Here is a 25081-nt window from a genome sequence, read left to right on the forward strand (position 1 = left end):
AAATCATTGTTGACTGACAGTCAGTAAACAGGAGCTAATTGAGACTAAATCGTAACGCATTTCAATTAAAACAACAAGGATCATGAAGTTCACAATTCTCCTGTTTGGGGGAAATTACTATGAAAAGGGAGCAAAAGGGAACATTTTTCAATCCCAAAAGAAACAGTTTCTGCAGCCTCAAATTCAAACTTTCTTGTTCCAAGTTATCCTTTGCTCTTTTCCTCCAACTACAGTACTGCAGAAAGTTACACATTTATCTCTGTGTGCAATCTCCCAAATCGACACAAGTCCATTGTCATTCCTCATGAAATATGTAATACAATGCCCTCACTGACATCCCTTCACACAAAGACAGCATTGATGCAAAGGCTGCGATTTCAGGAAAATGTTCTTTTTCTTGAAATCCTCCTCAAAGTTTTCCATTCAGGATTTCACAACAATTACCCAAAATGAAACTGCCATTAATCAAAAAGGTGTTTCAGTGTAAAAGGCTTTTTGATCCACAGTTGCCTGATCTGATCGGGACTGCCTTTTTCTACTTCAAGAATGATCTTGGGATGGATTGTGTGCTTCATACGGCCCTCAAATGCTGTCTCAATATGGGCCCACAAGTTTGGAATCTGAAATGGGTAGTTTCAACAGCTGGTTTAAAACACAAATTTTGAAGAGGAAAATGGTCTAACACAGTATATTGTGCATCAGCTTTGACAAAGGGTTATCTAGACTCGAAACGTTAGCTATTTTCTTTCCCCACAAATGCTGCCAGATCTGCTGAGATTTTTCAGCATTTTCTCTTTGGTTTCAGATTCCAGCATCCGCAGTAATTTACTTTTATTTTATATATTGTGCATCCACTCTGGCCTCTGTGTCATACACAAACCTTTGCACAGTGAAGAAGAAATAATTGATAATTAATAGCTTAAAGCACCTTTCTCAGATACAATCCCAATAATTTAAACTTTGCCATTTTGAGAGCATCTTGAACGATGCAAGGTTTAAGCCTAATCATTCAGAAATTATCATTAAGTCATCCGTTTTGGACCTAAAAGGATAGAACAAGTGAGAGGCAATGGAGATCCAGAGACATTGAGGGGTCCATGTATGTTGATCATGAAAATATCACAGGTGAAAAAACAACTAGTGGAATACTGGCCTTTGTATCTAAATGAAAAGAAACATAATTCAAAACATAATGCTGCAACTGTACAAAACCATGGTTGGGCCACACCGGAATACTGTGAGCTACTCTGCACACCACGCCTTAGAAAGGATATATTTGCCTTGGAAGGAGTGCAGCATAGATTAACTAGAATGATATCCGGACTCCAAGAGTTAAACTTCATGAAGAGATTACACAAATTAGTGCATATTTCCTGGTATTTAGAGGGTTAAGGGGTGTCATGATTGATGTTTTCAAGATGGTAAGGGGAATGGATAGGCTAGATAAGAGACATATTTTCCACTGGTTGTGGAATCCAGGACTAGGGAACATAGTTTAAATATTCAAGGAGGCCTTTCCGGAGTCAAGTGTTCCATATGTAAAGGGTGAAAGAAGTTTAAAGTGATCTTCCACGAATGAAACTCAATTGTTAACTGTAAATGAGAATAATAGATTTATATTAACATTAGGGATCTAATGACAGGTCTAGTGTTAGATCACAGATTAGCTGTAATGTGTAAAGTCGGCATAGTCCCAGGTGACCAAAGGCTGTTTTCCTCTTTGAGGGGGAGAGCTGACTGGTGGTGATTTAACCTGAGGATCACCACACCTCAACGAGGGGCAAGGTTGAGAAGGCAGAGCCTTCATGAAAAACCTCAGCCAGTATGGGAATTGAACCTGCGCTGCTGGCTTTGCTCTGTGTTATCTTATTGTATTGTAATATAAATATTACTCTTTTGTCTTGCCGAGTTGTATTGAATTCTGATGATAAATAGTTAAAGTCTTCCAGATGATGACAAATTATTTATTGAGTCATATAATATTGTACTTGTGAGTTCTTTCACTTTAATACTTTGACTAGTAAAACAAATAAGTAAATTTAGATTAAACTAACAATTATGATAATACACTACACTCTGATCTGCTCACATCTTCACTCTAGCTGTTCTCCACACACACTGACTAAAGAAAGAGCGGGAAACTCCTTATATAGCTCCTGTTAGTGTTGCCATCTAGTGATCATCTGTCTGTACTCACTTTACATTAACTTTAAGATCAGTGATAAACCTAGTGATGGATTCTCCATTTCTCTGTCAACGTTTGTGAAACCTGAATCGCTCCAGAATTTCATTGGTTTGCATTTTGCAATGATCATCAAATTTTGCGACAATCACTTTGAATTTACTTTTATCTTCACCTTCAGCAAATATGAACGAATTATAAATTTTGATAGCTGACTGACCTGCCCTGGACAAAGCTGTTCGACTAGCTTCAGAGTGTTATGGGCCAGGGTTTAGAGAACCCCAAAGTGTATCATGGAGTTCACCTGACCCACAACTTTTAATAAATTGTGGTATGGGGAGCACACGGCCCACTCTACAGGTGTGGTACAGCAGAAATGGAAAAGTATTTTTTAAAGCAAAACAATGTTTATTCTAAGAACTCAAATTAACCTTTTTAAAACAAACAGTGAACATCTCAGCAACCATTAATTCAAATACAACCCCCAAAGACTACAATGCTAAGTAATCCTTTAAGCTTTCCTTAACATCCATACTACTTAAAAAATAAAATCTTTAACAGAAGCACATCAGGTTAAAGTCACTACTGAAAACATTTATAATTCTGAATTCACCAAATGATCAAGAGATAGTCTTTTGATGGCAGCGAGAACAGCAGTACACCTGCTTGGTCTGGCTTCAGCTCCAACACTGAAAACAAAACTAAAACACACCCTGCAGTAAACAGCCTAAAACGAAAGTTAAAAAGCTGACAGACAGCCCAGCTCCACCCACTCTCTGACATCACTGCAGTCGTAAACACTCATTTCTTAAAGGTACTCTCAATACAGATATTTATATGCACACCCTTTATAAACACCAACTTCTTAAAGGTACTCTAACATGACAAGAGGCTCTATTTAAGTCATGAGCTTCTAAATAGAGCTGGAATTGCTGTTTAAATAACTTCCAATTAAGATTTAAGTTACCGGTAGTCTTTAGATGTCTGGGAGCCTGCACATGGTCCATCGAATCGATTGGCTGTCGAGGATCCGTTCGCTGCGATGACTTCCACAGTCAAAAAGTCAGTATCGGAACTTTTTATTCTCTAATCTTTTTACAAGTTGTTCTTAAAGTTTGTTTTTAACCTGGTACCATGTTATATTCCTGAATTGTAATATAAATATTAATAATAAGAATACTTTTTTGTCTTGCTGAATTGTATTGAATTCTGATGATAAACAGTCAAAGTCTTTAAGATGATGACAAACTACTTATTGAGTAATATAATAATGCACTTGTGAGTTCTTTCACTTTAATACTTTGACTAATAAAACAAATAAGTAAGATTAGATTAAACTAACAATTATGATAATACACAACACTCTGATCTGCTCATGTCTTCACTCTAGCTGTTCTCCACACACACTAACTAAAGAAAGAGCGGGAAACTGCTTATACAGCTCCTGTTAGTGTTGCAATCTAGTGATCATCTGTCTGTACTTACTTTACATTAACTGACATGTATTAACACAGACAGAGATCACTACACTCTGCATCACGAAACAGCTGTCTAGTCAACTGAGCTAATACAGCCCTGGTCTCATGGTTATGGTCGAACAGGCTCAATGGACTACTGCTATCCCCGTTCCTATGTTCCTACTAGTAAGAATTGCAAAATGGTGAACATATAAACCAGATATGCAGAATATAGCAAGACAGAACTTTTACCATTTTATCATGGATTTACCGAAATGAAACTCAACTCAGCAAAATATGAGAACAAAATCACAGATAATGCATATATTTAGACATCCAATTCCCAAATGTCTCCTGATCTTTAGTTTCCACAGTGCTTGCAAAGATTCCGTGAGGCAGCACCCATTTAATGGATTGACCATTGCCAACTTTTCAGTTGCATGGCAAATTAGGAACACTGAATTATGACAGAATTATTTTACGTCTAATTTTCAACCAGAAGGCAGCCTTTTTTCTTTTCAATGTTCCTTATCCATTCTGATAATTAGTATACCCTAAAGCATAGTTAGTTTACTTTATGATGAATAAGATGACTGAGCTTCCTGTTTGAAATTCTAATTCTATGTTAGAAAAAACTGGCAGCCTTGTGCTGCATTCTGCGAGTTCTAGTCCACAAGAGATATTTGGAGCAAAACTGGTGCATAATGGAAGTTGTAATCCACAATAATAATAAAGATTATTATTATGGACTGCAACTTCCATTATGCAACAGTATAATAATAAAGATTATTATTATAAGAACCTTCTGCAATACAAAGAACAATACAGTACAGGAACAGGCCCTACAGCCCCCCCCGCCCCCCCCCCAAGCCTGTACCGGGTCATACCAACCTTGGCCAAAACCCTCAGCACTTTCTTGTGCTCTAACCCTCTATACCCATCCTATCCATGTATTTGTCAAGATGTCTTTTGAACGCTGTTAATGTTTCTGCTTCTACAACCTCCCCTGGCAAAGTGTTCCAGGCACTAACCACCCTCTGCATACAAAATCTACCTCGCACTTCTCCTCTAAACTTTGCCCCACAGACCTTAAACCTTTGCCCCCTGCTGACTGATCCCGCCCATCCATGCCCCTCATAATCTTGTAGATCTCTATCAGATCACCCCTCAACCTCCATCGTTCTAATGAAAACAGTCCCGAGTCTATTCAGCCTCTCCACATAGCTAACACCCTCCAGACCAGGCAATATCCTGATAAACCTCCTCTGCACCCTCTCCAAAGCCTCCGCATTCTTCTGGTAGTATGGTAATATGTGCAATATTCCAAGTGCGGCCTTCCCAAGGTTTTATACAATTATAGCATGACGTGCCAGTTTTTATACTCAATGCCCCATCCAATGAAGGCAAGCATCCCGTATGCTTTCTTGACTACCTTGTCTACTTGTGTTGCCACCTTCAAAGATCAGGGGCAGCACGGTAGCACAAGTGGATAGCACTGTGGCTTCACAGCGCCAGGGTCGCAGGTTCGATTCCCCACTGTCTGTGCGGAGTTTGCACGTTCTCCCCGTGTCTGCGTGGGTTTCCTCCGGGTGCTCCGGTTTCCTACCACAGTCCAAAGATGTGCAGGTTAGGTGGATTGGCCATGTTAAATTGACCTTAGTGACCAAAAAAGGTTAGATGGGATGATTGGGTTACGGGGATAGGATGGAAGTGAGGGATTAAATGGGTCAGTGCAGACTTGATGGGCCGAATGGCCTCCTTTGCACTGTATGTTCTATCAGTGGACCTGCACGCCCAGATCTCTCTGATTTTCTATATTGCTAAGAGTTTTTCCATTTATGGTAGATTTCCCTTCTATGCTCGATCTACCAAAATGCATTACCACACATTTGTCTGGATTAAACTCCATTTGCTATTTCTATGCACAAGTCTCCAACCTTTATCCTGCTGTATCCTCTGACAATCCCCAACACTATCTGCCACTCCACCAACATTGGTGTCATCCACAAACTTACTAATCAGACCAGCTACATTTTCCTCCAAATTGTTTATGTATACTACAAACAATAGAGGTCCCAGCACAGATCCCTGTGGAACACCACTAGTCACAACCTTCCATTCGGAAAAACACCCCTCTACTGCTAGCCTTTGCTTTCTGTGACCAAGCCAGTTCTGTATCCATCTTACCACTTCACCTCTAATCCCATGTGACTTCACCTTTTGTACCAGTCTGCCATGAGGCACCTTGTCAAAGGCTTTACTGAAGTCCATGTACACGACATCAACCGTCCTCCTCTCATCAATCATCTTTGTCACCTCCTCAAAAAACTCGATCAAGTTAGTGAGGCAGGACTTCCCCTTCACAAAACCATGCTGTCTATCGCTAGTGAATCCATTTGTTTCCAAATGGGTATAACTCCTATCCTTGAGAATTCTCTCCAATAATTTACCTACTACCAACGTGAGGCTCACCGGCCCATAAACAAAGAACAAAGAAAAGTACAGCACAGGAACAGGCCCTTCGGCCCTCCAAGCCCATGCCGACCATGCTTCCCGACTAAACTACAAGCTTCTACACTTCCGGGGTCCGTATCCCTCTATTCCCATCCTATTCATGTATTTGTCAAGATGCCCCTTAAATGTCACTATCGTCCCTGCTTCCACCACCTCCTCCGGTAGCGGGTTCCAGGCACTCACTACCCTCTACGTAAAAAACTTGCCTCGTACATCTCCTCTAAACCTTGCCCCTCTCACCTTAAACCTATGCCCCCTAGTAATTGACCAGGAATAATTTCCAGGATTATCCCTGCTACATTTCTTAAACAGCGGTACCACATTAGCTATTCTCAGTCCTCTGGGATCTTATCTGTGGCCAATGAGGATACAAAGATGTCAGTCAAGGCCCCAGCAATTTCCTCTCTTGCTTTCCTCAGTATTCTGGGGTAAATTCCATCCGGCCCAGGAGACTTATCTACCTTAATATCTTTTAAAAGACCCAATACCTCCTCCTTTTCGATGTCAACATGACCCAGACTGTCCACATCCTACCTAAGAATCATCTTCCACAAAGTCCTTTTCGTTCGTGAATACTGATGCAAGTACTTATTTAGCACCTCGCCCATTTTCGCTGGTTCAACACATAGATTCCCCCCACTGTCCTTAAGTGGTCCAATCCTTTTCCTGGTTATCTTCTTGCTTTTTACATGAATAAAAAGCTTTGGGATTCACCTTAATCCTACTTGCCAATCTGGGCACACATTTAGTACGCAACAGGACGGATATGCAATGGGCATTGGTTCCTTGTATTATACAGTATCTTGTTCACATCTTTTGGAGTTTGTCCTAGTTAGGACCACATAAGCCCCTCTTGAGTTGTGGTAAACCATTGAGTTGAATTTTCATGTGAGAAAGGAAGACAACATTGGATTTATGAATGTAGCACAACTAAAGCACCAGACCTCAGGGGTGGAACAGCCCTGGAAGGGAAGTACCATGGCACAGATTTCATGTACAGAAACAGAAACTCTTAAAAAAAAACATTGTTGTGAATTTGTTAACTTGTGTCATCATTATGCTAGAAATGTTATATCATACATGCTTAGTTAGCTGATAAGGCATGCTGCAGGCTGAAAGAATTAACAAAAATATTTGACCAGTTCAATTGATTCCCCCTTTCAGTATTAAATTCCAAAAATGTAAATGTTGCCACAGTCCCAGAGGCTTCTCCCTTTGAGAGCTGACTGGTGGTGATTTAGCCTGAGGGTCACCACACCTCAGGCGAGGGGCAAGGTTGAGAAGGCAGGACCTTGACGGACAATCTCAGCCGGTATGAGAATTGAACCCGTGCTGTTGGCGTTGCTGCGCATCACAAACTAGCCATCCAACCAATTGAGCTAACAATCAGTTGGCTGGAATGCTGGTTCATGATGCTGAGTGACGCTCACAGTGCAGGTTCAATTCCTGTACCGGTTGGGGTCATTCATGAAGCCCCCGCAATCTCAACCTTTCCCCTCACCTGAGGTGTGGTGACCTACAAGTTAATCACCACGAGTCTGCTCTCAAAAGGGAGAACAGCCTGTGGTCATCTGGAACCGGCGACATTTATTTTACTAAATTTTAAACTATTTTTGCTGTTTATACTGGCAACATTTTCCAGCTTGCTTTATATCTAGTAATATTTGATGCAATCAGTATTGTTAAACAAAGCCATTTATCGATATTTAAGAATCATATTTGAGCTAATTGGATTGAAGAGACAGACAATTGGAATTTATGACATTTACAAATGTAGTGTATATTTTTCCAATTTTCTTTCCAGGTTAAATGGACACCATTTAAATATAAAACTTTGAAATCCATAGACAGGAACATAAGTTAATTTTCACTTAAGTTTGCTAATTGTTCAGCCCAATGGTTTACTGGGAAATAAAAATGTTCTATTATTGTAATGGTATTCAACAAAAAAAGCTTGTGCTGTTATAGAGCACAAAATGGAACAATGGCAGTTTGATAGCACAACTTATTCATATGCAGGTATACTATACCAAAGTGGCAAGAAATAAGGGTGTCAAAAATGAAGTATTTCTTTCTCGAATGTTAGTATGCTGTTGGCTATTTTTATCATCCATATGAAATTCAAGAAATAGTTCACTTACATGAAGTGACCCAGCTAGTTTCTGTACTAAAATGAGCTAGCCAGAAGTTATGGCTGTAATGAAAGAGAAAGAGAATAAGGTGCAGAAGAAAAAGTTGACACATAAAATATGTCAGGTTGATGATATAAGTGAGAACAAGGCTAATATAGAAAGTTCAGAGGGGAATGAAAAAGGAAATCAGAGTCACGGAGAGAATGTGAGAAGAAACTTGCAGGGAACATAAAAAGGAATTCAAATGTCTGGCATAAACATATAATTAGTAAAAGGGTAGTGAGAGGAATGGTGGGCCAACTAGGGACCAACAAGGGATTTGTGCATGGAGGCAGAAGGCATGCTGATGCACTAAATTAGTACTTTGTATCTGTCTCCACCAAGGAAAGAGATGCGGCCCATATCATAGTGAAAAAGCCTCATAATTGACAGAGAGGAGGTATAAGAGGCTGGCTGTACTTAAAAATTGATAAGGACAGGACAGGCTGAGATGCATCCAAAAATGCTGAAGGAAGTAAAGGAGGCAACCGTGACGGTACTAGTCATAACCTTCCAAACCCCCTTAGAAACAGGAGTGGTACAAAGGACTAGAGCATTGCAAATGTTACATTCTTATTAAAAAAAGGGTGTGTGGGTAAATTCAGTAACAATCGGCTGATCAGTTCAACCTCAGTAGTTGGAAACTTTTTGAAACAATAATCCAGGACAAAATTAACAGTTACTTAGACAAGCACAGATTATTTCAGGAAAGCCAGCAAGGATTTGTTGGGCAAATTGTCTTTAGCTAACTTAATTAAATTTTCTGCTGAGATAATACAGGTGGTAGACGATGGTAATGCAGCTGATGCAACATATGTGGACTTTTAAAAGTCGTTTGATAAAATGCTACATAATAGACCTGTCAGGAAACTTGGAAGTCCATGGAATAAATTGGACAGTGGCAGCAAAATGATTTGGGGGTAGATGTGCACAAATCATTGAAGGTGGCAGGGCAGGTTGTGATAGTGGTTAAAAAGGCAGATGGGATTGTCAGCTTTATAAACAGAGGCACAGGGCTGGATTTCAGGTCAGAGGGAAAAAATGACAGCCAGAGTGCAGATCTGGAGGCCCGGCCTTCATTTCCGCCTCAAGGTATCGGTGGCAGTGCGGGGAAGAAAGCGGATTGGGAACCCCGCTGTCAACTTGTTGGCACAATTCAGGAGGCGGACATTTCAGAGCTGCTAGAATCTTTGCTGAGGTGACAGCATTTTAGAAGCCTTCCCAAATCACACCTGGTCAGTGGAAATATGAATAATGATTTGGAAGCAGGAAGAGTCTGAAAGGTAGTAAAAATGATGTTGCCTTCTTCACAATTTATAATGAAATACTATAGCCCGAGTTATATCTGTGTTTGCCAAAGTGAGTGATGGGAGTGCTGTGATTGGAAAAGGTAACCATTAAATAATATGGCTGCCAGGTTGTTTCTTCTGACAACTGGCACGTTGTCAAGTGAAAGTACAGCATTGTAAAAGTGGAAGCCTTCAAAACTATTAGAATAAATCATACACTGGATAAAGTGCTATTCAACATTGTACAATATTGAAACCATAGTCCAAAGTACGATAAATAGTAAATTGTTTGAACTCTTCCGATAGTTAATAACAGATTAGCCATGTATTGGGCTGCTTCAAAGATTTGACAGGTGTATGAGTTTTTGGCTATCTTCAAAGATAGCCAAATTATTCCTGACACTCGTTGCATTGAAACAGACGCACTTTAACCCATTCCACGGAGTGCAACTTTGCCCTATCAACTGTCTATCCTTCCGCACAGACTTGCTGCATACTATTTCTGCCTGTTCAACAGCTACCCTATCCTCGGATTCATAGCTCTGGTTCCCATCCCCCTGCCAAACTAGTTAAAACCCTCCTATGGAGCTCTAGCAAACCTCCCATCCAGGATATTGGTGGCCCTCCAGTTTAGGTGCAATCCGTCATTCATGTACAGGTCCCACCTTCCCCAGAAGATATCCCAATGATCCACATATCTGAAGCCATCCCTCCAGCACCAGCCCTGTAGCCACATGTTCAGCTGCACTCGCTCTCTGTTCCTTGCCTCATTTGCACGTGGCACCGGTAGCAATCCTGAGATCACTACTCTGCTTGTCCCGCTCTTTAGCTTCCAACCTAACTCCCTAAAATCACTTTTTAGATCCTCATCTCTTTTCTTAGCTATGTCATTGGTGCCTATGTACACCACGACTTCTGGTTGCTCCCCCTCCCCTTTAAGAATCCTGTAGACTCGATCCGAGACATCCCTGGCCTGGCACCCGGGAGGCAACATACCTTCCAGGAGTCTCGTTCGCGACCACAGAATCTCCTATCCATTCCCCTAACCATTGAGTCTCCTATCACTATTGCTTTTCTATTAGCCCCCCTTCCCTTCTGAGCCACAGAGCCAGGCTCAGTGAAATAGACCTGGCCGCTAGAGCCTTCCCCAGGTAGGTCATCACCCCCAACAGCTTCCAAAACGGTATACTTGTTTTGAAGGGGAATGGCCTCGAGGGATCCCTGCACTGTCTGCCCCTTCGTTTTCCTTCCCCTGACTGTAACCCAGCTACTCTTTCCCTGTACCCTGGGTGTGGCTACCTCCCTGTAACTCTTCTCTATCACCCCCTCTGCTTCCCGGATGATCCGAAGTTCATCCAGCTCCAGCTCCAGTTCCCTAACGCGGTCTCTGAGAAGCTGGAGTTGGGTACACACCCCGCAGGTGTAGTCAGCGGAGACACCGGTGGTATCCCTCACCACCCACATCCTACAGGAGGAGCATGCAACTGCCCTAGCCTCCATCCCCTCTGATCTTACAGAATGTAGCTGCCCTGTGGACCAACTGGAACTCCGCTCTCCGACTCTGCTCCCAGTCAGCTGCACTCTCTGTAAAGCCCCGGCTCCCTTCACGTTCTTTGAGTTTGTTTAGGGTTTGTTTAGACAGTTGTCCAGAGCAGCAAGTCTTTATATTTTTACAGGTTTATGACCTTCTAAGATACCCAGGTGCATATTCAAGCAATGTTTGGCTATTTTCACAGATTTATAAGACTTTCAAATAGGGCTTGAGAGTTTGGTACATAAAATAGATACTGCATGATTGGGTAAGGGTGGGGTTGAAAAGGGTTAAGTGTGCAAAGAGAGGGGTGAAGTGGGTAAGGAGGGTTTAAAGCAGTAAGGGGGTGAAGAGGGGCCAAGGGTGAGAGGTTTTTTTTTTAAACTTAATGTCAGAACTGGGCTGTTGTCTCAGTGAATGGAGGTGGGCCTTTTAACATGGTTGCTTTGGAAACCATCCCTGCCTCTACTAGATGAAAACCATGCCTGCCGGCAAAGACAGGATTGCAATGATGGTAAAACGCCCAACTCATGATTCCAACCTTTGTGAGGAGAGTCTGACCCATTGAGTACAAAAAGGAGGCAGTTTTAACAAATATAGATAAAATTCTGATTCAGCCTCAACTGGAGTATCATGTTCAATTCTGGGCACTGTGCTTTAGGGAGAGAGTTTGCAAAAGAGGTTTGCCAGAATGGTTTCAGGGAGGAAGGAGCTCAGTTACTTGCAGACATTGGAGAAGCATGGGTTATTCTCCTTGGAGAAGAGAAGGTTAAGAGGACAATTGGTTGAGGATTCAAAGGCATGAGGATCGATACTGAATAGATAAGAGAGAAACAGTTGTCTTTGGCAGAGGGTCAGGAATCATAGGGCGCAGTTTTGAGGCACAAAAATAGAGAATATGACGAAAAACATTTTTATGCAGCAACTGGTCAGGATCTGAAGTGCACTGTCCGAGAGTGACGGAGGCAAAGATGGTGTAAGGCTTTCAGAGGGAAGGTGAAGAAGTAACTGAAGAGAAAACAATTTCATGGCTACAGACGAACAGGGGGCATTGGGTGGTGGGATTGGCTAAACTACTTTTGCAAATATTTGCCATGGACATAAATGACCGAATTGCCTCCTTTCGTGTTGTAACCATTCTATGACAGGGAGCTGTTTCATTTAATTTAAATATAATTATTTTGTTGCTTTTGTTTGCATCTATATTTGATTTCCAGCTGTATTTACATTTAAGAGTGAGGCATTTAAAATTCCTTTGTCCCAGTGAAATGTTGAAGGTATATCTTGGCCTGTCACCTTCAAACTGAGTAGCCCTATCATAGAATTTACAGTGTAGAGGGAAGCCATTCGGCCCATCGAGTCTGCATCAGCCCTTGGAAAGAGCACCCTACCCAAGTCCACACCTCCACTCTATCCCCGTAACCCAGGAACCCCACCTAACCTTTTGGACACAAGGGGCAATTTAGCATGGCCAATCCACCTAACCTGCTCATTTTTGGACTCCAGGAGGAAACCGGAGCACCCGGAGAAAACCCACGCAGACACGGGGAGAACATGCAGACTCTGCACAGACAGTGACCCAATCGAACCTGGGACCCTGGAGCTGTGAAGCAACTGGGCTAACCACTGTGCTACCGGGACACCTAAATAATGCTAGCATACAAATATTGGGTTAGTTTTTGTGAACTGGAGGAAGTTTCCCCACAAAGTTTTCACATCACTTTACAGTGAATGAAATAAAGATTGTGATGTGCACAAAGGATTAAGGTAGAAGCTGAAATATCATAAACAAACTGTTGAAGAAATATTTCTAAAATGTAGAATTTTCAAAATAGAAAAAAACTGAGATTCCACAAATCGAAAATTAGTTTTTCAGAGTCAAGGAGCTTGCTCAACAAGACCCAGACACACCTCATTCAACAGCTGCAACAATCCTAAGAACTTTTACAACATAATAAAAATGTGAAATGAGTTCTCATCTGTTCAATGATTTCTAATTAATCATATTCTGCAGGGCCGTCAAGAGCGCATCCTACAGAAAATCATAGAATCGCTGCCAGCAACTTTAGGATGCCTATTTTGACTTTGGAGCGGCATGATAGCACAGTGGTTAGAACAGTTGCTTCATAGCTCCAGGGTCCCAGGTTAGATTCCCGGCTTGGGTCACTGTCTGTGCGGAGTCCGCATGTTCTCCCCCTGCCTGCGTTAGTTTCCTCCGGGTGCTCCGGTTTCCCCCACAGTCCAGAGATGTGCAGGTGGATCGGCTATGCTAAATTACCCTTAGCGTCCAAAATCAAAGGTTAGGTGGGGTTACGGGGATAGGGTGGAGGTGTGGGCTTTGGTAGGGTGCTCTTTCCAAGAGCGATAGTCCGAATGGCCTCCTTCGGCACTGTAGATTCTATGATTCTATGAAGCATGTGCAGACTCCAGAGATTACTGTCGGTTTCAGAGGCAGAGAATGCTGACAGTTTTCATTTCATTACTGCCACAAAGTTTGAGCCAATTTGCACGCAGTTTTTGTCAGATTTAACTGGAGTAATGTACTTAGTTTCATGCACTCAACCTCAAGAAAGATTTATTGGCTTTGGAAAGGTTACTAATGTTGACAGTGTTAAAAGCTGCAGATTAGTCAAGGAGGATGATCAGGGATGGTGTACCATTGTCACAGTTATATGGGATGTCATGTGAAACTCTGATTATGACCATTTCAATTCTGTAGCAAAAATAATTAATGATTGTAAATGTTCAGCCATGGAGTTGCATGAAAATCAGGCATGGATTTTGAAGGCAATGACATATTCATTAATAAAGATCAAATGATATTAGAGATTAAAACAATGTGGGATGGGGTGTGAATTTCAAAGGGAACAAAGTCAAACTAACAACCAATTAGCATTAAAATGATACTGTAAACAACAGTTTTATTTAAACCAGCAAAAATGAGCTATTTTCCATGTAACAGGCAGTTTAAGAATTTGTTCTTACCATTCTTAGTTACTTTCAAATTATTCATATAGTTTTTAAGCAGTACATGTTATACAATCATGTCAAATAGCGCTAAACTTCCTCAGGAAACTAAGGAAATTCGGCATGTCCACACCGACTCTTACCAACTTTTACAGAGGCACCATAGAAAGCGTCCTATCAGGCTGCATCACAGCCTGGTATGGCAACTGCTCGGCCCAAGACCGCAAGAAATTTCAGAGAGTCATGAACACCGCCCAGTCCATCACACGCACCTGCCTCCCATCCATGGACTCTATCTACACCTCCCGCTGCCTTGGGAAAGCAGGCAGCATAATCAAAGACCCCTCCCACCCGGCTTATTAACTCTTCCAACTTCATCCATCGGGCAGGAGATACAAAAGTCTGAGAACGTGCATGAACAGATTCAAAAACAGCTTCTTCCCCGCTGTTACCAGACTCCTAAACAACCTTCTTATGGACTGACCTGATTAATACTACACTCCTGTATGCTTCACCCGATGCCTGATGTCTATGTATTTACATTGTGCACCTTGTGTTACCCTATTATGTATTTCCTTTCCACTAAATGATCTGTTTGAGCTGCTCGCAGAAAAATACTTTTCACTGCACCTCGGTTTACATGACAATAAACAAATCCAATCCAATCCAATCCAAATCGCTGTCATGGGAAGTCTAATTAATTTGATTTTATCCTGACAATACATCATAAATATGGTTTGTTGAAATAAGGATTACAATTTCCTTTTTTACAAATAGCTTACGACTACTTAATCAAAAGCATAATATTCTGGTACCACTTTAAAATATAATACACTTTCTTTAGTGTATTCAAAGAGCAGACATGAGAAATAACATTATTTTGTCCTTCTACATTTATGGCTTTTCCTTCCTATCATCCCATTCCTCCCCCATTCCAGCTTTCAGTTGTTACCTCTACTCCGCGGAGATAGATGATTTGGCTGACATGCTTTTCAAACAATGACTGCTATCAATGGTTGACTGACAAGAGGCAAGATTCTGGCAGGTGTCTGGGCTGCATCAGCAAAGATATAAAATAAATGCTTGAGATCTGAACAATGATTAATGGTTATCGTGTACATTCTGATGTTGCTTCCTTTACATACTAATGACTCTAGTTACTTTGCATCAGTATTCGAATATAAAATTAATAACCACAGCATTTTGCTTTTAGAATCCCTTCCTTATTTATCTCAAGTGGTACACTGAGTTGCTGAGTAGACTTTTTTACTTCAAGCCTAAAAATGCATGGAAAGATTCAATGCATCTTATCCACTACTCACTGACATGGCTGACAAATCTGCTTCATCTCAGTCTCTTAACTTGTTTGTCATGTTCAAATTATGTCGTAAGGGGTGCAATCTTCCCAAAAACTGGCAGTGTTGGATCAGGTGAGATGAACCCCGCAGGTTTCACAGCTGGTGCATCTCGCCAGTTCTAAAGGCACTCTGTTCAATTTTAAAGGGCAGGCGCGTTTCGCAGAGCCAACTGGAAGGGCGGGGTCTATAAAGGCCGGCAGTACCGGGAATCTTAGAAAGGCCGCCTCAATCTCAAAGTTGAATTAAAGGATCCACACTGCAATTACACCGCCCACACAGCAAACACAGCTGCTAAATCGTGGCCAAGACGTTTTTCCAGAGTTCCATCACACATTTTTGCAATTTATAGTTTTACTTTTGGAAATTCCTCAGGGCTAGTGGAATCTTGGGGTGGAAGGGGGGGAGGGATTGACTGTGGCACTTGGATCAAATGGTTCTCTCCCCTTCTGCATTAAAAACAAGAATAACAACTTCTAATTATTTGACACTTCTAACCTGGGAAAGATTGACTACCCCAAAGGACATGGAATTCTTTAGGATTATCACTGAAAACGAATGCACTGGTGATACAGCATTAATCTAATAAATTGGTTCACCATGATTTCCCTTTCACAAAACCATGCTGATTCTTCTTGATTACCTTAAGTTTTTCTAAGTGTCCAGCTATAAACTCTTTAATGATTGAATCTAACACCTTCCCCACGATAGATGTCAAGTTCACTGACCTACTGTTTCCCGTTTTCTGCCTCTCTCCCCTCGAGCAGAGGATATATATCTGCTACTTTCCAGTCTGATGGAGCCTTTCCAGAAACTAGAAAATTTTGGAAAATTAATGCAAACGTATCAAATACCTCATTAGACACCTTTTTAAAGACTCAAGAATGAAGTCCATCTGGACTCGGAATCTTGGCAATCTCTTGCCATCAGTTTGCTAATTTCCGCATTCCTGGTGATTGTAATTTCACCGAGTACCTCTCTTTATTCCATCTCCTGATTGAGTTATTAGTGGAATGTTTTTAGTATCCACTATAAAGTGAAGACAGAAGCAAAATATTTGTTCATTATATCGTCCATGTCCTTATTATTTACTAGTAACTCACCATTCTCAATCTCTAGAGCAGGGTTTTTCAAGCTTTTTTCCCCAGGACCCATTTTTACCAAATGGCGAACCTTTGGGGCCCACATCGGCTGACCTTCAGGGCCCACTATTTTTGTTTACCTTTAATGCGACAGTTGAGCCTGCTTGGTCCTCACGATCTCACTTGCTTTGTCATTCAATGTTACATTTCTGCTAAGAATTTCAGCTGAGGATTTAAGCTCTCGCTGCATCATTTGAAAAAAAAATCAAGAGATTTGTCCTTGAACTCACCATGCTTAGTCTTCAAATGCCTTTGAAGTTTTGAGGGTTTCAAACTCTCATTTGTCAGTACTCCCTGCACATCATAGAATCATAGAATTCCTACAATGCAGGAGATCATTCGGCACACCAAATCTTCACTGGCCCTTGGAAAGAGAACCCAACTCAAGCCCATGCCCCCATCCCAGCCCCACAACCCAGTAACCCGACCTAACCTTTCAGACACTAAGGAGAAATTTAGCATGGCCAAACCACCTAACCTGCACATCTTTGAACTATGGGAGGAAGCCGGAGTACCTGGAGGAAACCCACGCAAACACGGGGAGAAAGTGCAAACTCCACATAGACACCCAAGGCTGGAATTGAATCCGGGTCCCTGGAGCTGAGGCGGCAGTGCTAATCACTGAACCACCGTGCTGCACACATAGGCTTTGCATCCTGATTTGCACTGCCACAATTAACAAAGCCATACCTCAAGAAATCATCTTTATACCACTTTGTTCCTGATTTCAGTTTTTTCTTTGTTGGCTGTTCACCAGAGGGTCAAAACTAACACAGCTTTGTCCTGCTGTGGTCTCTCCTGAGCACCTCTCCCCAACAGATTTAGTTGTGAAATCCTGGCCTGTTTGTGTCTCTGGCCCTCTCTTCATTATCACAAAACGATCTATCTTCAGTTCTTTACAATCCTGTTGCCTTGCTTGCTCACAGCTAGAAAATAGGGGAATCTCTCCTCTGTGATTTTGTGCCAAAAGCACGGACGTACAGGGCATGTGACACCAGTGTATGTGCCCGGCCAGTGACCTGTGCTCTGCTGCCGCCTCTTGCCAGAACACTGCATTGTTTCATTTAAAAGGCAATTGCGGCCGTCATTCTCAATTTAAAAGCCAATCGTAGCTATTGGGCACTTCTTCCACAATCGGGAACACCACGACCGATCGCTCCGTGACATTCCCGACACCCGCCCGCATCCCACAGTATGAAAAACCCTGCATCCCGCAGAATGAAAAACCCTGCTCTGAAGGGCCGTCACTCATTTTACTCACTCTTTTCCTTTTTAAATATCTGTAGAAACTCTTACTATTCGATTTTATATTTCGAGCTAGCTTCCGCTCATACTCTAGTTTCTTTCTCCCAGTTAACATTTTAATCATTCTCTGCCATTCTTTCTATTCTGGCCAATCATCTGACCTGCCATTCACCTTTGAGCTGTTATGTACTCTTTCCTTACGTTTGATGCTTTCCTTAACTTCTTTAGTTAACCATGGAAGGTGGGTCCTCCCTTTAGAATTTTTCTTTATGGCAGTAGTTGTCTTAAAGTTTCTAAGCGTTCTGAAATATCCCCACTTCAATGACATTCTGAGCATTCTGAAATGCCCCCTTCAATGTCTGAAGTGAATTTTCATATGGTCAGTCTGTTTCCTCCATGGCAGAGATGGAAACATTATTGGAAAATTCAAACGTCGAGATGCTCTAAAGATTGGCACAGAAAAGGGACGGACGCAGCAACCCATTAAAGAAATTCAGAGATGAAAGGGAGGTTTGAGATGGTTTGCAAGAACAGAAGGGTCATAGAACTATAAAAGGTTACAACAGAGGATGATGTAATTTGTATCATTGGCCACAATATTTACGAAGGTGGAATTTCTAAGGGGAGGAAGGAATTAAGTTTGGGATTCCCTGAAAACGTGTTTCTTTTTCCATAGAAGACAGCCTGACTGCCAGGGCTTGATTCCCTGTTGGTGCAAGAAAAGGCCACAGCCCAGGAGTAGGCAGGATGCCTGCACCTCTGGGTAGTGATAACGCTAGAATTGGCAGTGAGGTCGGTACACCGTGCCTTGAAGGATCAGATGTGAGGAGAATCGGTTGGAGAGAGATGGGGGCAGAGAAAGTGGCTGGTATAAGGGGCTGCAAGGATAATCCAGGGAACTACAGGCCGGTGAGCCTTACGTCAGTGGTAGGGAAATTACTGGAGAGAATTCTTCGAGACAGGATCTACTCCCATTTGGAAGCAAGTGGACGTATCAGCGAGAGGCAGCACAGTTTTGTGAAGGGGAGGTCGTGTCTCATTAACTTGATACAAGTTTTTCGAGGAGGTCACAAAGATGGTTGATGCAGGTAGGGCAGTGGATGTTGTCTATATGGACTTCAGTAAGGCCTTTGAAAAGGTCCCTCATGGCAGACTGGTACAAAATGTGAAGTCACACGGGATCAGAGGTGAGCTGGCAAGATGGATACAGAACTGGCTAGGTCATAGAAGGCAGAGAATAGCAATAGAAGGGTGTTTTTCTGATTGGAGGGCTGTGACTAATGGTGTTCTGCAGGGATCAGTGCTGGGACCTTTGCTTGTCGTAGTATGTATAAATGATTCAGAGGTAACTGGTCTGATTAGTAAGTTTGCGGACTTAAAGGTTGGTGGAATTGCAGATAGCGATGAGGACTGTCAGAGGATACAGCAGGATTTTGATCGTTTGGAGACTTGGGCGGAGAGATGGCAGATGGAGTTTAATCGGGACAAATGTGAGGTAATGCATTTTTGAAGGTCTAATGCAGGTAGGGAATATACAGTGAATGGTAGAACCCTCAAGAGTATTGAGAGTGAGAGAGATCTAGGTGTACAGGCCCACAGGTCACTGAAAGGGGCAACACAAGTGGAGAAGGTAGTCAAGAAGGCATATGGCATGCTTGCCTTCATTGGCCGTGGCAATGAGTACATAAATTGGCAAGTCATGTTGTAGCTGTATAGAACCTTAGTTAGGCCACACTTGGAGTATAGTGTTCAATTCTGGTCGCCACACTACTAGAAGGATGTGGAGGCTTTAGAGGGGGTGCAGAAGAGATTTACCAGAATGCTGCCTGGTATGGAGGGCATTAGCTATGAGGAGAGGTTGAATAAACTCGGTTTGTTCTCACTGGAACGACGGAGGTTGATGGGCGACCTGATAGAGGTCTACAAAATTATGAGGGGCATAGACAGAGTGGATAGTCAGAGACTTTTTCCCAGGGTAGAGGGGTCAATTACTAGGGGGCATAGGTTTAAGGGGCAAGGTTTAGAGGAGATGTACAAGGCAAGTTTTTTACACAGAGGGTAGTGGGTGCCTGGAACTCACTGCCGGAAGAGGTGGTGGAAGCAGGAACGATAGTGACGTTTAAGGGGCATCTTGACAAATACATAAATAAGATGGGAATAGAGGGATATAAACGCCGGAAGTGTAGAAGATTTTAGTTTAGATGGGCAGCATGGTCGGCGCAGGCTTGGAGGGCCGAAGTGCCTGTTCCTGTGCTGTACTTTTCTTTGTTCTTTTGTTCTTTCTAATCTTGGGGATTCATTGTTTATGGAATCATAGAAAAAATAGGAATAGGAGGCGGCCATTCGGCCCTTCAAGCCTGCTCCACCATTCATTATGACCGTGGTTAATCATCCAACTCAGTAACTTCTTCTCTCTAACGAAAACATCTACACGGCAGCACGGTAGCCTTGTGGATAGCACAATTGCTTCACAGCTCCAGGGTCCCAGGTTCGATTCCCGGCTTGGGTCACTGTCTGTGCGGAGTCTGCACATCCTCCCCGTGTGCGCGTGGGTTTTCTCTGGGTGCTCCGGTTTCCTCCCACAGGCCAAAGATGTGCAGGTTAGGTTGATTGGCCATGGTAAATTGCCCTTAGTGTCCAAAATTGCCCTTAGTGTTGGGTGGGGTTGCTGGGTTCTGGGGATGGGGTGGTGGTGTTGACCTTGGGTAGGGTGCTCTTTCCAAGAGCCGGTGCAGACTCGATGGGCCGAATGGCCTCCTTCTGCGCTGTAAATTCTATGATAAATGATTGCTCCTGCTCTCTGCCCCTCCCCCTACTCCCCCATCTCCATTGATCCCTTTCGCTCCAAGAGCTATATCTAACTCCTACTTTAAAACATACAATGTTTTGGTCTCAGCTGCTTACTGTGGCGGATAGTTCACCACTCTCTGGGTGAAGACATTTCTCCTCATCTCAGTCCTAAATGCTTTACTCCGTATCTTTAGACTGTGACCCCTGGCTGCCTTCGGAGAAGTTGATGATTGCAGGAAGGGAAGTAGGTTAGCCTTGGTGAGAATGAGGGCAGGGATCCTCCTCACTCATTAGTTGTTCTAGAATAGTACTTAACCCACTCATCCTCACCTCCTTTTGATTGTTGGGTTTCCTGATGTTGGGTAAACTTAGCATTAATACCAGAATAGAAATGAACAAAGCATGCAGGTGGCGATTCTCCGATATGGAGGCCAAGTGTTCGCACCGTCGTGAATGCCGTCGCGTTTCACGACGGCGCGAACAGGGCTCGGGCACGACCTATTCTGATGGGCCATACCCCATCGGAGGCCACCCCGGTGAAGGAGCCCCCCCTCCCACCCCCACAAGCCGCCCCCCCAGCGTTCCTGCAGAGTTCCCGCCGGCAGCGACCAGGGGTGGACGGCTCCGGCGGGAACCTGTCGTATCGTAGCGGCCGCTCGGCCCATCCGGCCGAAGAATTGCTGCTCGCCGGTTCTCCGAGTGGCCCGGTGCGAATCGCGTGCCGCTGGTTTCCGGGGGGGGGGGGGGGGGGGTGAGAATCGCACGGGGGTCGGGGCGGCATAGCGCGATTCGCGCGGTGCCCCGGCGATTCTCCCACCCGGCGTGGGGAGAATAGTGCCCCAAGTTTTGTTAAAAATCTTTAACTTAAATACTTGCTTACTGGGAGAGTATTGGTCACTCACCCCCACAAAAATTGAAAATGAGCAGATTCAAGATGGGTAAGAGATTTTAAAATCAGAGAACATTCTTTCTTTATTAATTGTACCAAAACCTCATAATTAAAAAAATTTGTTAAATCTTCTGTTGGTGATTGTGTTCTAGCGTGGATAGTCCTAGTTTCCCATGTTGTTACTCAATATATTACAGTTCCCATTCATGATTCATTTTGGTTAATCTATAATGTTTGTTATCTATGGCTTTACAATAAAGCTGAACATAGTTCGCTAACTATAGCCAAACTAATGTTTTGCATAAATTAATCATTATTGCACTTCTTAAGCTTGTATGTCATGTACTGATTTATAAAACCCAAAATGTTGTTGGTTTTTTCATGGTTCTATCTGCTTGCACTATACTTTAGACCTTTCTGTTCATCCATATATTTTTTATACCTTTCCATTGAGTGCATACTCCATTCTTTATTTTTCCTTTCAAAAGAGATGGGCAGGCCAAGAAGGAATTTTTGATGATGGTAGTTTTGAAAGCAAGAGAGATAATACACAAGAAGAAATTATTTAAAACAATGTGGATTATCCTAAAGTAATGCACTATTTTGTAAAAGAGAGAGTGATCTGACAGTGCTTAATGTGGTGCAGTCAGATCTCATCACAAATGGCTAAACTAGTTGTGCACCAGATCGGCTCAAGATGGTGTAACTTATGCTGGAAGTGTCTGAATATATATTATCTGTTGGATTAAGCGGGGTGGATAAGAATAAATATTTTGTTGGGAACAAAGGCCATCAAATGTGGACATGAGGGAATGGTTAAGCAAATGGTGACTGCAGAACTATAAAGGCGATTGGAGGGTTAAAGGTTAGGCAGTTCCACAGGCATGTGGTGCTGCCTGAATCTCTCCACTTTTTGGCAATGTCAACAAAACAGATGAGACTGGTAGAATAATGTGAACAATCCTAAATCTAGAATTGCCCGTAGTATATTGTGTGCCTGACAAAGCAGTGGCGTAGCACGACAGGAATAAATTCTGGCAGAAATGAAGTCCAGCAATATATATTTTTTAAAGTCGATTTCCATGTGGCAATCAATCACAAACCAATTAACTGTCCTTGGAAAAGGAAAAATTAAATTCTTGGCCTTGAGCCCTACTTGTCACTTTGTCCAGCATGACTGGCTCCATGATACTATGGCAAGGTCAGCTCTCATGTTGGAACTAACACTCCAATGTGCCAAAATGGCATGAGCACCTCATTATAATCAAATTAACTCGAATTCGCACTTAACAGAAATTCTGCCCCTTTGCTCTTCTAGTCGTGCCAGGAATTCCAAGGCTAAGCTATCTGTTCCAATTTTATTGCTCTTTGTTATTTAATGAACAGGAACAATCAGGAAATAACTTCAAAGCCACATTAATTTGTTTTAAAGCATGTTTCATTCCTTTTGTGATTTGCTACAAGCTATAATTATATGGTCAATTTTTACATTACGGTTTCGATTTATTATGATCAATGCAAGTCGCAGATCAAGTAAACTGCAATATTTCTTTGCAGGAATTATGGTAGTATAATTTTAAAAATAATGTTTCCACATTGTCATGACATTTGTGAGCTAAACATAAATACATGAATAGATTATTTGTTGCAACATCCTATTTGCTTGCAATGTTAACTTTTAAAAAAGGAGCAGGCAGAAGATACCCATCAATACTTCTTAAAATGTTACTGATCTGGAGAGATAAGCTATTTTATTTTAGAATAACTGCAGAGATTGATGGGAAAAAATCTCAGTAATTATAACCCTTAATAGATCCCATCCACTTATCTTTCTATATGGTTGATTTGAACTTTATTAAGTGTGATAGCCAAAAGTAAGCAAACATTCCAACTTTTATGACCTAGCCAGCTGGTTGTAGCTTGGCAGACTACATGCTGGCAACCACGGAGATCCTACAACCAAAAGTCAAAAAGCAACAGACAGTTCAGAAAGTTAATAGTGTTCCTAAACCAGTCTCGGGAGTTGATACTTTAATCCTTCCTTTTCTTAAAAGTCCATAGACTAGACAATTCATTCTGGGACCAAATCATTATTAAGCTTTACAGTTTTAACAACAGTGTAGTGTATAGCTGTTAGATAAATTTGGTCCCGTCTGCTAATATGTAATAAATGCCTACGCAATGCATGAACAAGACACTTCAAAGAATTTGTGTTAACAACCATATAAGATTCTGAAGTAATATAAAACACGAAAAATTGTAATGGAAAGGAGCATTTAGCAATGCTCCAGTTTCCCAAAAAAGGAGTATTTATTCTCCGAAGAGAATTTCATGAACCTTTTTTTCGAGAAAATTACTGCTGCCACAAATTGCGCACAACAATTTCAATTCTTCGAACTTCGACCACTTGAAACTAAAAATGCTCTTACATATAAATATAACTTTTTATAGCTCTGTTATTACGTACTGTGAATGGGGAAAGAGGGCCAATTTTGTGGCTGTACCGTCGGATCACCTCTCTGATGTGGCTCGGCTGTATGGCATCACTGTGAGTCTCTAGACCACAAGCTGCAGCACTCTGTAACATAAAATCATAAATTCTCAACTAAATCAAAAACACTTTAAGACAACTCCAGATAAAAGACCTACAGTATAGTAGTCTCAACAAATTTAGCATTTAAATGGTATATATTCACATTAAATTAATGTAAATGTTCAGAATAGGAATAGGTCAGGAGAGAAAATTGAAAAATTAACGAAAGCTACCATTGGATATAATAGTTTAATCTAATGGTGCTTTAATATGTTAATAGTTAAACTAGAATCAAATTTTAAAAGAAAATTGCAGTGTTTAACTACTATCTATCTTCCCGAGTACTGAGAATTATTTTGTAGAAGCAATTATTAATTGATTACATGTATGAAGTCATTTGCATATGCAAAATAACACATGAACTTCAGCAATGGTATAGTATCAGTATGCCGACTAGGAAAATCATAGGATGAATCCCCAGTCAGATGTATACCTGTTAAATAAATTTGGCCCAGTCTGCTAATCTGTAATAAATGCCTACGCATAGAATCCCTACAAGCTCACTTGGCTAGGCAGCTAGTTTGTGATACAGAGCAAGGCCAGCAGCGTGGGTTCAATTCCTGTACTGCCTGAGGTTATTCATGAAGGCCCGCCTTCGCAACCTTGCCTCTCGTCTGTGGTGTGGTGATCCTCAGGTTAAATATCCACTAGTCAGCTCTCCCCCTCAAAGGGGAAAGCAGCCTATGGTAATCTGGGACTATGTTGACTGTTCTTTACAGTGCAGGAGGCCATTTGGCCTATCGAGTTTGCACCAACCCTCCGAAAGAGCACTCTACCCAGGTCCACACCACGGCCCATACTGTCATATCCCTGTAATCCCGTAACCTAACCTGCCTATCCCCGGCAATTTAGCCTGGCCAATCCACTTAACCTGCCATCTTTGCACTGTGGGAGGAAACCGGAACACCTGGAGGAATCACACACAGACACAGGCAGGACGTGCAAACTCTACACGG

General features: G+C 42.1%; 1 protein-coding gene across 7 annotated transcripts in view; it reads right to left on the bottom strand.

The window, feature by feature from the left end:
• Positions 1–25081, bottom strand: part of supt3h (SPT3 homolog, SAGA and STAGA complex component) — a 622281-nt gene that overhangs the window by 61676 nt on the left and 535524 nt on the right. For all 7 annotated transcript variants that reach the window (XM_072499078.1, XM_072499079.1, XM_072499076.1 and 4 more), the window contains one exon: positions 24000–24110. In XM_072499078.1, coding sequence (XP_072355179.1) covers positions 24000–24110 — 111 coding nt within the window. The remainder of the gene's footprint in view (positions 1–23999; positions 24111–25081) is intronic.

This window comes from Scyliorhinus torazame, chromosome 4 (assembly GCF_047496885.1).
Source record: "Scyliorhinus torazame isolate Kashiwa2021f chromosome 4, sScyTor2.1, whole genome shotgun sequence".
In the NCBI taxonomy this organism is placed as follows: domain Eukaryota; kingdom Metazoa; phylum Chordata; class Chondrichthyes; order Carcharhiniformes; family Scyliorhinidae; genus Scyliorhinus; species Scyliorhinus torazame.